This window comes from Zootermopsis nevadensis, unplaced genomic scaffold (genome assembly GCF_977971745.1).
Source record: "Zootermopsis nevadensis isolate Lab colony 2312 unplaced genomic scaffold, Znev_1.0 Znev_ptg000011l, whole genome shotgun sequence".
Classification (NCBI taxonomy): Eukaryota; Metazoa; Arthropoda; class Insecta; order Blattodea; family Termopsidae; genus Zootermopsis; species Zootermopsis nevadensis.
Window position 1 is genome coordinate 11,361,850 of NW_028259143.1, and position 12,739 is coordinate 11,374,588.

Here is a 12,739-nt window from a genome sequence, read left to right on the forward strand (position 1 = left end):
TGAATAGTTTTCCTACTTTAAAATAGCCTGTTTAGTTTTGTCTATTGAATTTTTATTTGTTTTCTTAGCTGTTTGATTGTTCCAGTATTTCTGTTACCCCGGTCGTTCACCCTCTGAGTAGCATTGTACTGAAAACCGTGATTTTCTAAGAAATCAGCTAGACGGCAGCCTTAATAGCAATACAGACATTGTGTAAATGAGACGTGCTTCGTAAATAAGGGCCGCTGAAAGAAGTTAGGGTTAGTGGTCTTCAAATGCCTTATGACGGTTGTGAAGACAGTTATGAATTCTATTTCTGTCCGTGGGTTCACACGATTATGTATTTCTAGTATTTTCTGCTCTGGTTTGATTTATTTCCCACAATTCTCTTACCTTTATTTGGAATTCGATTCTTCTTTCAGGAATTGTTTCAAGCCTTTAAGTTCCATTTTCTACATTATAGTCCTCATTTGACTGCCATAAACTCGATAGAGTCCTCACAATTTCATAATTTTACATAAACGTTTCTACGTCTTCTGGGGGAACGCTTATGAATCTGTTTTCCGATGCGCAAGTGCGTGAATTCGTAAGTTGACATCTCCGCTACTTGGCAGATGCTCGCAAAGTTTGTTTTTTCAGAGGAACTGCAGAAACATTTACACTGGTTTTATTCTTCGAAACACAGAACACTGTCTGAAACACTTCCAGCTCTGACCTGTATTCAAGAGGTTCCCGGTTCATATCTCGGCTGGGACATGGTTCTATCCTGGCCAAGGACTTTTGTGGTTTTTCTCAGATCCTCCAAGCGAATGCTTGTATTACACATTGAAATAAGAAATGACCAGTTTCTCCTTTCACGTTCACAGAACGTGACTGTCCCTTCATCCAGTTTGCAGCTATATAACATCAGCAGTTGATTCAGTGTTGTCAAATATGCTTCGATCCTTCCTTCCGAATCCTACGGAACTCATGGCAACTGCGAATGCTCTAAGAGTTTTGCAACTCACTCGAATCTGTCTGAAGCTTTTAACTCGAAGTATAGGACAAAAATAGAATACTTCGCCGGAACACGTGGCAGGGACATTGCTCTTATTTAGTTGTTTTCTGCTTTCTTCGAACAGAAAGTTGAACAGATATGATCCACGAACAGGATGTGGCCTTGACCTTCGTGAGTATAATAACACAAATGCATGATTTTTGTACGTACCAGACGTGTAAAGGATTCATTATTTCAGAATCAATTATCTTTCGCAACAGACCAGGGCACTTAATCCGTGATAACCAAAGAAAAGAATACTGCACAAAGGAACTCTGCTAGGTCATTAATCTTAACGTGTTTTTTCGGTGGATTTCTCGTGGCTTCCACGTTTGGCCACTCTTGCTCTCATCTCCTGATCAGACAAAAATGTTGGCCCACTGTCGTGCGTGAATCATGCCGTCGTAAGTGAGCCAGCCACGTGGCTAAATACTTTACAAGAGGTCAGGCTTTGTCAGTGTGTGTCGGATGCCGCCTTATTGGGTGCAATTAGCAGTGCTTAAACTGCCTCATAAAACGCAAAGTTCGGTGGTCTAGTGGTTAGAGTACTAGTATAATATTAAAAACATCGCGGAGTCGATCCCATCCGTAGTCACTAATTCAAACAAGATAGGAAAAATGTACACTGACACTATAAACGCCACATCACATGTTGCACTGAAGTGTTGTTGCGTCTTGTACTAAAGTCATTCCATTCCACCTACACCTCTGACAGATTAACCACCCCCGCGAAAAACGCGATAGACTTAGGGAGAGATAAAGACGACTCATAACGTGTTATTAGCTCACAGTAGAGGGTGAAGGACACTGAGTTTGATGTTGCGAACAGAGCAATGACATCAAATATACATTAGACAGTAGGCAGTGTCCAACATATTAGTATAGCACTAATGGATAGGTCTTTAGAATTGATACTAGGCCGACCTTAATGCCACCAAATCGTTGGAAGTCTTGACTTCGATTCTCTGAATTTGCATTAGCATTTGACACTTTAAATATGTTATATTTTATAACAGATAAATCTGTTATTCTGATTTAGGCTGTACACGTGTTTGTTCAGCGTGTCTGGGAAACGGAATTGATGCTCTATTAAAATAGGCTACTACCACTTCCTTTCCACTTCATATATTTTCTATGTAAATAACACACAAACCCTCATTCTTTCACTGTCTGTGCCCCTCTCTAAACTAGTCTGAACAAACTTGTGAAGATAGAAATTCCAGCTTTTCTGTTCGGAATCAAACTCAGGCTTTCCAGGTCATATCTGGTCACTTTATTAACTAATCCCTAGTTTTCAAAGTTGACATTTTAAAAGAGGTTTCCATTTTGTAGCCACATACTCAACCTATCATAGCTTTTCAAATTCACTAACTATTTAACTCTCTGGTAGCAGAACTTGCAGGTCCAACACAAATTCACTACCCTAACTATACTATATACTTTGCAACTCATCAGACTCCCCGTTATCTAAATTAATAAGCTAAATTGTTCACTCATTCCATCATTCTTCAAATGCTTGCAATTTTCTGTTCTTCCCTTATACTAAAAAGAAAATGTTTCATACCAATATATATCTGGCTGATATATTGTCTTGCATATTCTTATTTTCAGTATATTTAAAAGCAGTGGGTTGATAAGAGTTTTAAAAATGAATAATAACAAGCATTTCTAGAGCTTATCTTATCATAATTTATTCACAAACCTTATTTCTGTTTGTTAGTGTCATTCCCAACGCATGAATTTTGTAACTTTCTCATGAGATTTATTACATAAAATTGTGTGACTTTGACTTTGTTGTTGATTCTTGTTTTGTATAAAGTTTATATATTTAGTTTTAGCTGTATTTATTTCTATACCAATTATTTTACTGATTTGTAGTAGAATTTCTGCTGGATTTGTTATGTTATTTATATTCTCCCCTAACAAATTAACATAATAAGCATAACAACATTTAGTTTCAGCCCTTTCTGACTCTCAGACCATCTTGATTAAGTATTCTAGGGAGAATTAAAATAGCAGGTCTAAAGGATGTCCATGTTTTATTCCATTGTGAACTGGAACAGGGGGATATAAATTTTTCATCTGTATGAAATTTGCTTGACATCCCAGAAAAATCTTAAATCAATGTATTTCTTCAATTTTAAGATATACTTTTTTCACATTTTCAGATTTCTGAAATTGGGGTGCATCATACATTTGATGGCATCTAAGAATTGGTATAGCATCTTTTTCCTGAAAACCTATTACTAAATCATACAATTGATGTCACCACAGAAAATCAAGGGAATATGGTAGTTTTGAGAAAAGGAGCAAGACAGGAAGAGTAGAAACAGAGTGCTCAACTGAATGTCTTACATATACTGCATAGTTGTAGTGTGGCCTGAATTTGACTCATACAAACACAGCTGTATCGCAACCAAGGAAAATGGTTATGCAACAAGAAACTGAATGCCAACCCCACCATTAGTCAGGCAATGACATTAGCACTGTCAAATAGATAACCACTTATCTCTGTCAGAATATATGCGTTTTGTACTGTTACACATTAAAGAGAAACTTTTGAGAATGGAAAAATCTTCAGAGATCTTCAGAATTTGTTACAGATAGGTTTTTAATGTAGAGAAAATTGAAAGCACTCATTGGACTTACTGAAGGAGTGCATTCTATGTTTAGACTAGGTGTGTGAACTAGTGATCGGAAGGAATCGTTTATGTTGTTGTGCAGGTCCGATCTCCAGTTCCTTCGTGAACAAGTATGGTTGCCGGGCAGTGACAATTGCAGGGTCATTGCTGGCCGCTGTCTCTCTCATGATCAGCGTCTTTGCTCAGAATGTCCTCACACTCTACTTAACCATTGGATTGGGAGCAGGTATGAGCAATGGCTTAAGTTATTTCACTTTGTATACATTGCTTGAGAACACATTGATATGGAGCCAGTACCTTCTCTTATCTGTGTATTTAGAATGTGGGTGTTTCAGAATGGGCTGATGGGAATATTTTGCTCTAAGATAAAGAAAGTTGTAGCTGAATGGCAGAAATAAACTGATGAGAAGCTTCATAGTTTGTACTCTTCAACAGATACAGAGTGGAACATGAAATGTTTACCCTTTTAAATCCTGCACAAAATCTGTATTTCTTACAAAAGTCTTGCATGTCACATACACACAAGCATGGAAAGTTGTTTCTAGTGCAGAACATGTTCAATATGACTCCCATCCTGCCTCATCACCTCTTCTAGGTGAACTTGTATGTTTGTGATCACGTTATGCAACAAGTCTTGTGAAAGTGTGTGGCGCAGCTGGATGATCTTAGCTCTGAGTTCAATTAATGGACCAGGTTTCCTTGAGTACAGTTTGTTCTTCATGAAGCCCCACAGGAAGAAATCACATGGATTAATGTCAGGGCTGTGGGGTGGCCAGACCTGTCCACAATCATGGTGTCCAGGAAAACGATGAGAAATCACTCTGGGGCCAAAGCTTTCATACAGAAAATCAAGGACCACATTAACTGTGTGTGGCCTGGCTCCATCTTGCATAAACCACTGGGTTTTGATCGACAATCCTGTTGCAATAAGTTGCGGTATAAAGCTGTTGCACAACATGCACAGGTAATGAACAGAGTTCACCGTGTCATCGAAATAGAATGACCTGAACATTCTTTGGCTTGATATGGCAACCCGTACAGTAATTTTGTCATCATAATTGTGTCTCTCGTGAAACTGATGTGAATATTCCGTAGCCCAGAATCAAATGTTTTGTTTGTTAACAGCTCCATCCATGTGCCACACACTTTCAGAAGACTTGTACCGTACAATGTACAAGTTCATCTAGAAGAGGTGATGAGGCAGAATGGGAATCATATTGAACATGTTCTGCTCTAAAAATAACTTTCCTTGCTTGTGTCCTTTAGTGTGTATGTGATATGCAATACTTTTGTAAGAAATATAGATTTTGTGCAGGATTTAAAAGGGTAAACATTTCGTGTGCCACTCTGTATTATTAGGATAATCAAATCATGGAGTGTGGGATTGGTAGGGCATGTAGCTTACATGGAAGAGATGAGAAATGTGTACAAAGTTTTTGTCAGGCATAGATGAAAATCTAACATTACAGTGGATCTTATAGAGATTGGGTATGGGCTGGATTCATCTGGCTTAGGTTATTGATCATTTGTGGGTATTTGATAACATGGCAGCAAACCTTTAGTGTCTATACAAGGTGGAGAATTTCTTGAGTAACGAAGTGACAGTCAGTCTTTCAAGAAGGTATCTGCTCTATGTAGTTAGTTACCTTTATACTTTAGCATAAGGCACTAAAATTTTTTATGTAAGGATTTATTTCCATGTAACTCAAATACAAACCTTTAAGTCCAACTTTTAATATGTGTAAATAATTTGACACTACTTTGTATTTATTATTTACACTTAATATTACAAACCTGAACACAATGGTTGAACTCATACACAATAATTTCCACTAGTAAAGGTGTTCAAAACTTAAATTCACTGAATTGATAAAACTCAAATTAAGTAGGTTAAATAATCGAAGATGCTGATGCAGCTTCAAGTCTGTTAAATAAGCAACTAACCCATAGAGCATAGTCCTTCTTGAAGTGGTAATAGCCACCAACTGACCAATAAATTCCTCTCCTTTCATGGAACCCAATCCTGAGCTAGATAAGTCAAGTCTGCATCCTCACACCACATTTATTTTATGTCCACTTTAATATTATTCTATCTACACCTAGGCCCCTCAAGTGGTCATTTTGCTTCTGGTTTTCTGCCTAAAACTGTGTGAGAATGCTACAAGGCAGACTGAACCATGATTATTCATCTGTTTCTTTACATGATCCATCTCTGACCTATTGAATGAATTTTGATTGAAGTTATAATGCTGGTGTATGCTAAAAGTTTCTTCTTACTGGTCAGTATAATACTTGCTTTACATTACAGTATTATAAAAAATGGTTCATGTAAAAATTGATATCTTAGTTTAAAAACATATCTAATTAAGATATACAATTCTTGTTTTAAACATTTTTTATTGTGGTGAACATTTAACTAAATTGAAGTAAAAATATTTATGACTGTGCAGTGTGATATGCATTGTATAGTTTGGCTGTGCCATAGCTCAGGTTGCAAGTCACTGGCTTTTTACTGTTGAAGCTAATGTTTGCACCCAAGGCAGTCCATGTGGAATTTGTGGTGGACAAAGTGGTACTGGGACAGGTTTTCTGAGTCCTTTGTTTCCTTCTATCAGTATTATTCCACTGCTACTCCATATTGAAACATGTCTTAGGTGGAGTCTGGACAAAGGGCCTGTTAGGAGCCCAGTTCCATAGACACAATCTGCCCCTTTTGCAACAGTAAGAATAGTTTAGATTTGTGGCAATGTTAACTTTATCAGCAATGAATGAATATCAAGACTAGTGAGGTATGCAGAAGTAAAAGAAATGCATGTGCTGGTATGTTGTTGGAGTAGTCCTTTCCACCATTCACAGTTATGTCATCAGATGATATAATACTGTAACGTAAAGTTATAGATACACATGCTTTGTAAGGCTTTCTCCTATGATGTGCCTTGCTGCAGAGAAGTGAAAGTCTCATCTCTCTGTAATGCAATGTAAACAGTATTTATTACTTCTTCTCATTTGTCCGAGTATAAACACCTTCACCAACTGGTTGTAAAAGCTTTAATAGGAACAAAATATACTCCATAAACTGCCTGAACTACCAACTTGTTTCATATGAAACTTTTTATTGCTTCCAAACATAATATATTTGTCCACTGTTTTATTATTAGATTCATTTCATAAACACTGTTTCAACTTTTATAATTTCGCCATTTGTGTCTGTCTCTTCATTCATCCATAATTCTACTGTATTGGCAGATTATGACTAAATTTTGTGAGTCCTTACCAAAATTATGGATTCATTTGAATTCATGCTGAACAATGTTTATGTACCTTCTATATGTTGGTGTATTTCAATAGGTATTGAAACATGTGGGATGAAAATTACTAATAAGATGAAAAATTTATGTGTTGTATATGTTCTTCATACAATGTGTCAATTTCAATATAACAGCTGTTATACACTAAAGTAGAATGAATTGGTTCATGATGTGGTTCTGTGGTGGACTTTTGTGATGATTGTAATGAACTTTTAGAAACCAGAGCTTGGCGGTTTCCTAATAATTTGAAACTGATGATTTTTACCCAGGTTTTGGCTTTGGTCTCATCTACCTGCCAGCCATTGTGAGTGTGACGTGTTACTTTGAGAAGTATCGTTCTCTGGCAACTGGAATTGCTGTTTGTGGTTCTGGGCTGGGAACCTTTTTATTTGCACCAATCTCAGAGTACCTTATCACGGAGTATGGATGGCGTGGAGCTTTGCTAATCATTGCAGCGGTTGTGCTCAACTGTATCATCTTGGGTGCGCTGTTCAGGCCCATACCAGATATTAGGGAGAGCAAGCCAGTCAGCAGGGCTGCCTCTTCCAGTGCAGTAGCACTTCATGGCAATGCTGCCACTACAAACTCAATGGATGAGAAAAACAGCTCTGAGCAGAACCTGCACCAAGTAATTTCCACGTCTGTTTCGAAAGGTGATGACAATGCCTTACACAGACCTCGCAGCATTGGACACTTCATGATGCCTTATTCTGGGAAGATGCAGGGCAGGTCAAATGCTGGGACCTCAGATGTTGCACGACTTGCTCTCAGCCAACCAATTTTACTCTCAACTTCAGCTTCAATGCCTGATCCTCATTTAAAGCCTACATTTGGGAGCCAGAGTCTCCGTAAATCCAGTGGCATCATGTACAGAAGGGACATCTTCTACCGTGGAAGTCTACACAACATTCCTTATCACAGGTACCTGCAATCTTAAGTATGGCAAGTTGGTGTTTTGTTCCTAATCTTCATTATCTGCAAGTGCCCCAAATTACCTATGATTTTATACATACACAGACTCAATATAGTATTTCATTTGGTCCATATGCTCAATTAACGCAAGGTTTTTTAATGTGCAATTTCTGTCAAGTGCTCAAAGTTGGGGGATCTTGTGGCATGAAGGTAAGATAGTGTAATCTCATTCAGAGAGTTCTCTGTTTGATTCCCAATTAGATCTGTTTGCAAAATTTTTAAAATATCTCTGTAAGAGATTAAATCTTTGGATGTGGTGAATATGAAGCCTCCAATGTGGTTCAGAGTCTGTATTAACCTTTGACTGACCATTTTATGATACTGTATCATTGGGAGTAATGGAATATGTTCTAAGGGTGCTTCAACATGAGAAATAGATTCTATGCCCTTGTCTGGGTGGGCAGAGGCCTGGCAGGTCATCTTAAACTATATGTTGAGGTACTAGATGTGAACAAACTCTGTCCTCAAAGCTAATCTGTTGAAAGTTTTCTCATATCTATGATAATTTCAATATTTATAATTAAAATTAAATATGAATATTACATCTGCTGTCTGTAATAGAACATTATATCAACTAAAAATTTGTTTTCCAATATTTGTTTTTAAAGTAACACAAATAACATATCTCTGTCTTTGCTAGTGGGATAATTCAATTTTGTCACACAGCCATGCACAGAAAATACATTCTGGTCATATCTTAGGGTAAAATCATGATGATGAAGACAGCTGAAGGTGTTACAGAGTTCTGATTTTTGAAACAAGTTAAAAGAACATTAGATTCAGGGATTGCTTGCTATCATTTAGTGAACATAACTATCTCCATCTTCAGGGCTGAAGGGCAATATATTTTTAGAAAATAAAAGTACCCACCTAGAAGGCTGCCAGAAACGTATTCACCACCATGAGAACCTCAGATCTAAAAAGTGTGAATTGTGAAAGCAAAGCATGAAGAAAATATTTGGTGCTGAGAGAGGTGATATGAGAGTGGAATAAGAAATATTTATTAATAGAGACATTTGTGACTATATTCTGCTGGCATTGTTACAGGATAAAATGTAGGAAATCACTGCTTGCTGGGCAGAAGAAAATTTGTACCATATGAAATTTTAGTTTGGTAATCTCTTGATAGACCAAAACAGTAATTATATATATATTGAAGTGGTGGTATTTGTTGGTGGACTTTTGTGTTGATAGCACTGAAGGACTGGATTTTAAAAAAAGGAGTGTTAATTTTTATGATAGTAGGCAAACATGATTTGTCAATTGTAGTCCATATCTGTTTATGCCATTTGTAACCAAGATAATTTTATGTTCTGTGAAACCAAATGTCAGCCTTCTTACAGGTTTCCAAAGTAAGATTTAAATTCAGATAATATATAAAACATGGGACTTGGTTATTATGCATTTATCAGCTTCAGTTTATTTTGCCCCGGTTACTTTTTTGTCTCCAATTTCTTTATTCTTCTGTTCAATTTTCTCCATTTCTATCTTATTTTTCTCATGGAGGAGGAAGAGGGGAAGAAGCTGTACTTGGCCAGGCCATGGAAACTTCAGAGTCTTGGGTTTGAGGCCTGGAGGCAACACATTCTTTAAGCAGGGGCCAATGGTTGTTTCTTATTCCTCAAATAAGGTTGAATGCCACATGGTGAGGCTTGGGTAAGCCATAGTTGGCATGCCAAGTGTGTAGAATGCATTTTACCTAGCATGATCCCACCAGCCTTGTCTTCTGGGTATCATAAATCAGAGGCATCTAATTTACTGCCCTTACTTATGTTGTTAATGAAAGTTTCTGTTTCAGGATTCACATTTTTCATAATGCATTATATAGTTCTAACACACATACTGTGAGTATATAGCTAGTTTTATGTCAGATGAAAACATTAAATTCTCAGGGTGAACAAGATACATACAATACAGATTTATTAGTGACCTGTATGCTGTGGCATTCTTATAATGGAAGATGTATAATAGTTGTTATAATCATGTTGTTGTATTGATATCATTATTCTAATATAATGCATTCACATTTTAAATGAATATTATGATCTGAATATCTCTAAGTCTTCTTGGGCTGCTCTGTAATAATTGTCATCATATCATATAATGGAAAACTTAATTTTCAGTGCATATGATGTAACACACGTAAAAGAAAAATCCATGCAGAAGTTGCAGATACATTGTATTTGAATGAAGGTATCATACTTCTGTAGTTGGATTTTTGAATTATGTAAATTTAAGGATGTATATGAAGGAGATGCAGTCAAATGTTATCATAAATTACACCCTGGATCTAAATATCTCTTTCTCAGCTTTCCTCCTCCTCCTGTCTTCATCATCATCTGTCAGCTTGTAAGTAAGCATTACTAAATTGTTGCTGACAACTATTTAATATGAAAATTCTTACTTTTGCAGGTCTAACGTATGGCTACAACAGGATATAAAACATGGGGAAGAGTCTCATCAGCTGATGGAGCTGAAGGGCTCAAAACAAAGGCAAGATGATGATGACAGAATGACAATATGTGGCTGCTCAAAGGAGACAAGAGATACACTCACAGAAATGTTGGACTTCTCCCTCCTCAAGGACCCCATATTTATTCTCTTTACTATCTCAAACTTCTGCACTAGTGTGGGATTCAACATACCTTATGTATATTTAGTGGTTAGTACTCATTCATTAACTGAATCCATGGATTTTTTTGTTTTCTTATTTTATGATGATATTCACAGGGACCAAATTCTCATTTATAGCACCCAAAACTTGATGTGGATAGTATAACATTTTGAGGCCACTAATTTTGATACTTTTTAACTAATGGATCTATTAATTTGTGGGGTCATCAAGTTTGGTAAGACAATAGAGGTGTTAAATATACCAAACTTGTATTAACATAATGGTTTTATATTTACACTTGATGACTTTACAGAATATTTTGTATAATAATATAACTGAGTCAGTAGTGACTGACTGACTGTGGAGTGAATGATCAGGGTCCAGTTCCTGTAGGTCCAACAGGACTTTCATCTTTACAACTATATGGAGCCCAACAAGCCTTCTACTGTAGCTCTTTCCCCAGCTGTAAAGGTGTTCAGACTGTGGATCTAACCACTCGCCTCCATCCGATGATGAGATAGGAATGTATGAAAATAAACTTCCATGTCTCCTACACATGTTCAAGGCCACAAGGAAAACTTTACCTTTGCCTTTCAAAAATGGAAATTGGCTGTACGCAGTCATGTGTAATGTAGGTGTGATTGCATATATTAGTTTCTGTACTGAGACTTTCTAAGAAATTATTCCTTAGGAAAGTTAAGATGATATGACACTTAAGATAGATGATTCATCTACTGGAGGTGTTTGACTTTGCTTCGGACATGTTACATAGTTCTTTCAACAACTTATGGCTGTGAGCAAAAATATCTTACTTTATGAGTAATATTTTCTCGTGTTTTAGGCACAGGCTGAAGAGCGAGGTATCTCAACAGACAAAGCCAGTTTACTCTTGGCAGTAATAGGTATTGCCAATCTTATAGGCAGAATTATTCTAGGTTATGTGTCTGACAAACCATGGATAAATCGACTGATGGTCTACAATGTGTGCCTTACCATCTGTGGCGTGGGTAAGTAGGAAGACACATTTTGTTATTTGTTGAGATTATGGTCTGTTAAGGGTTTAAACTAGCATTATACTTTGAGTGACAGTGGAAAGAATGAAATCCAGGTTTAATTGGTTCTGAAGCAGGATGTTGATCTTATAACTAATGATTTTAAATTTATATAATGCGACCAAAAGTATATAAGAAAGATATAAAAATTGTTTGTATTTACACTAAGCTCTGTATATGCAAACTTGCAAAAAGAAGTCAGAGTGAGGTACAGTATGCTGATGTTAGGGATGTTTCTAAGAATGAAAATTGCAAATATATCAAATATGAAAACTGAAGATGTGTAGTTTAGAACTGTGACAAAACCATCATTGATGATGGACTGCTGTGGTGACTGACAAATGACTTGATAACACAGCCACCACTTCAGAGTTCTAAGCTACTGTCATTCTGTAAATTTGTATTTATTTGTGTCTCTAGAATTATGCTTAATGATGAGGTGGGGGAATGTCTGAAGTAGTGTAACTAATCGTTGCCAAAGATTTTAAATAACTTGAGGACAGAGAAGATGAAGGTTTAAATCCACAAGCTGAATTAACATGTCTGTAACTTCTGAAGTTTACAATTTAAGTAATATTTTGTTAAAATTTTGTAGTTAAATCCTGTAATGTGTGCAGAATACAAGGCTGTGTTGTACATTACCTTAATAATTTGACTTAATGTGGTAGTCCTTTAGCACTGAAAACAGATCCCAGTAGTACAATATAAATTTCATCAGTTGTTGCTGGTGTCCCTGACCATGTTAAAGATTCGCTTTGGGCAGCTCCACAATTCCTGCAGTTTTGTGTTTTGTTCTACATAATAATTAGCCTCAGTTACTATATATCTCAAAATTCATGACTGAAAAATTGTTTGAAAATGTTCAGTATGACATTTGTGTCCTTAGCTACACACAGTGGTTCAAATGCAGGCTCCTGTACAGTAATCTGACTGGTCTTCCCATTCTGTATGTCTATCTCATCATCATTTTCTTTCTTTCTTTCTCTTTTACCCTCTTTTACCCGTAGGTGTCAAGGTTTTTGTTTTATTCAATTGATCTATTTGGTCAATGGTAGGACCCCTTGGATAAGTTATCATCCCAACGCAAGGCCTCTACCTATACAAACACAGAAAGACGCGGACAAACATCCATACCT

General features: G+C 36.7%; 1 protein-coding gene across 5 annotated transcripts in view; it reads left to right on the forward strand.

Moving 5' to 3' along the window:
* The window catches only part of Mct1 (Monocarboxylate transporter 1), a 54,964-nt gene that overhangs the window by 36,620 nt on the left and 5,605 nt on the right, over positions 1-12,739 (forward strand). For 4 of the 5 annotated variants that reach the window (XM_087347283.1, XM_022076596.2, XM_022076594.2 and 1 more), the window contains 5 exons: positions 3,740-3,883; positions 7,235-7,886; positions 9,444-9,593; positions 10,350-10,599; positions 11,393-11,558. In XM_087347283.1, the coding sequence (XP_087203409.1) occupies positions 3,823-3,883; positions 7,235-7,886; positions 9,444-9,593; positions 10,350-10,599; positions 11,393-11,558 (1,279 nt within the window). In that variant the 5' untranslated portion in view covers positions 3,740-3,822. The remainder of the gene's footprint in view (positions 1-3,739; positions 3,884-7,234; positions 7,887-9,443; positions 9,594-10,349; positions 10,600-11,392; positions 11,559-12,739) is intronic. The other variant, XM_022076595.2, reaches the window with a different exon arrangement.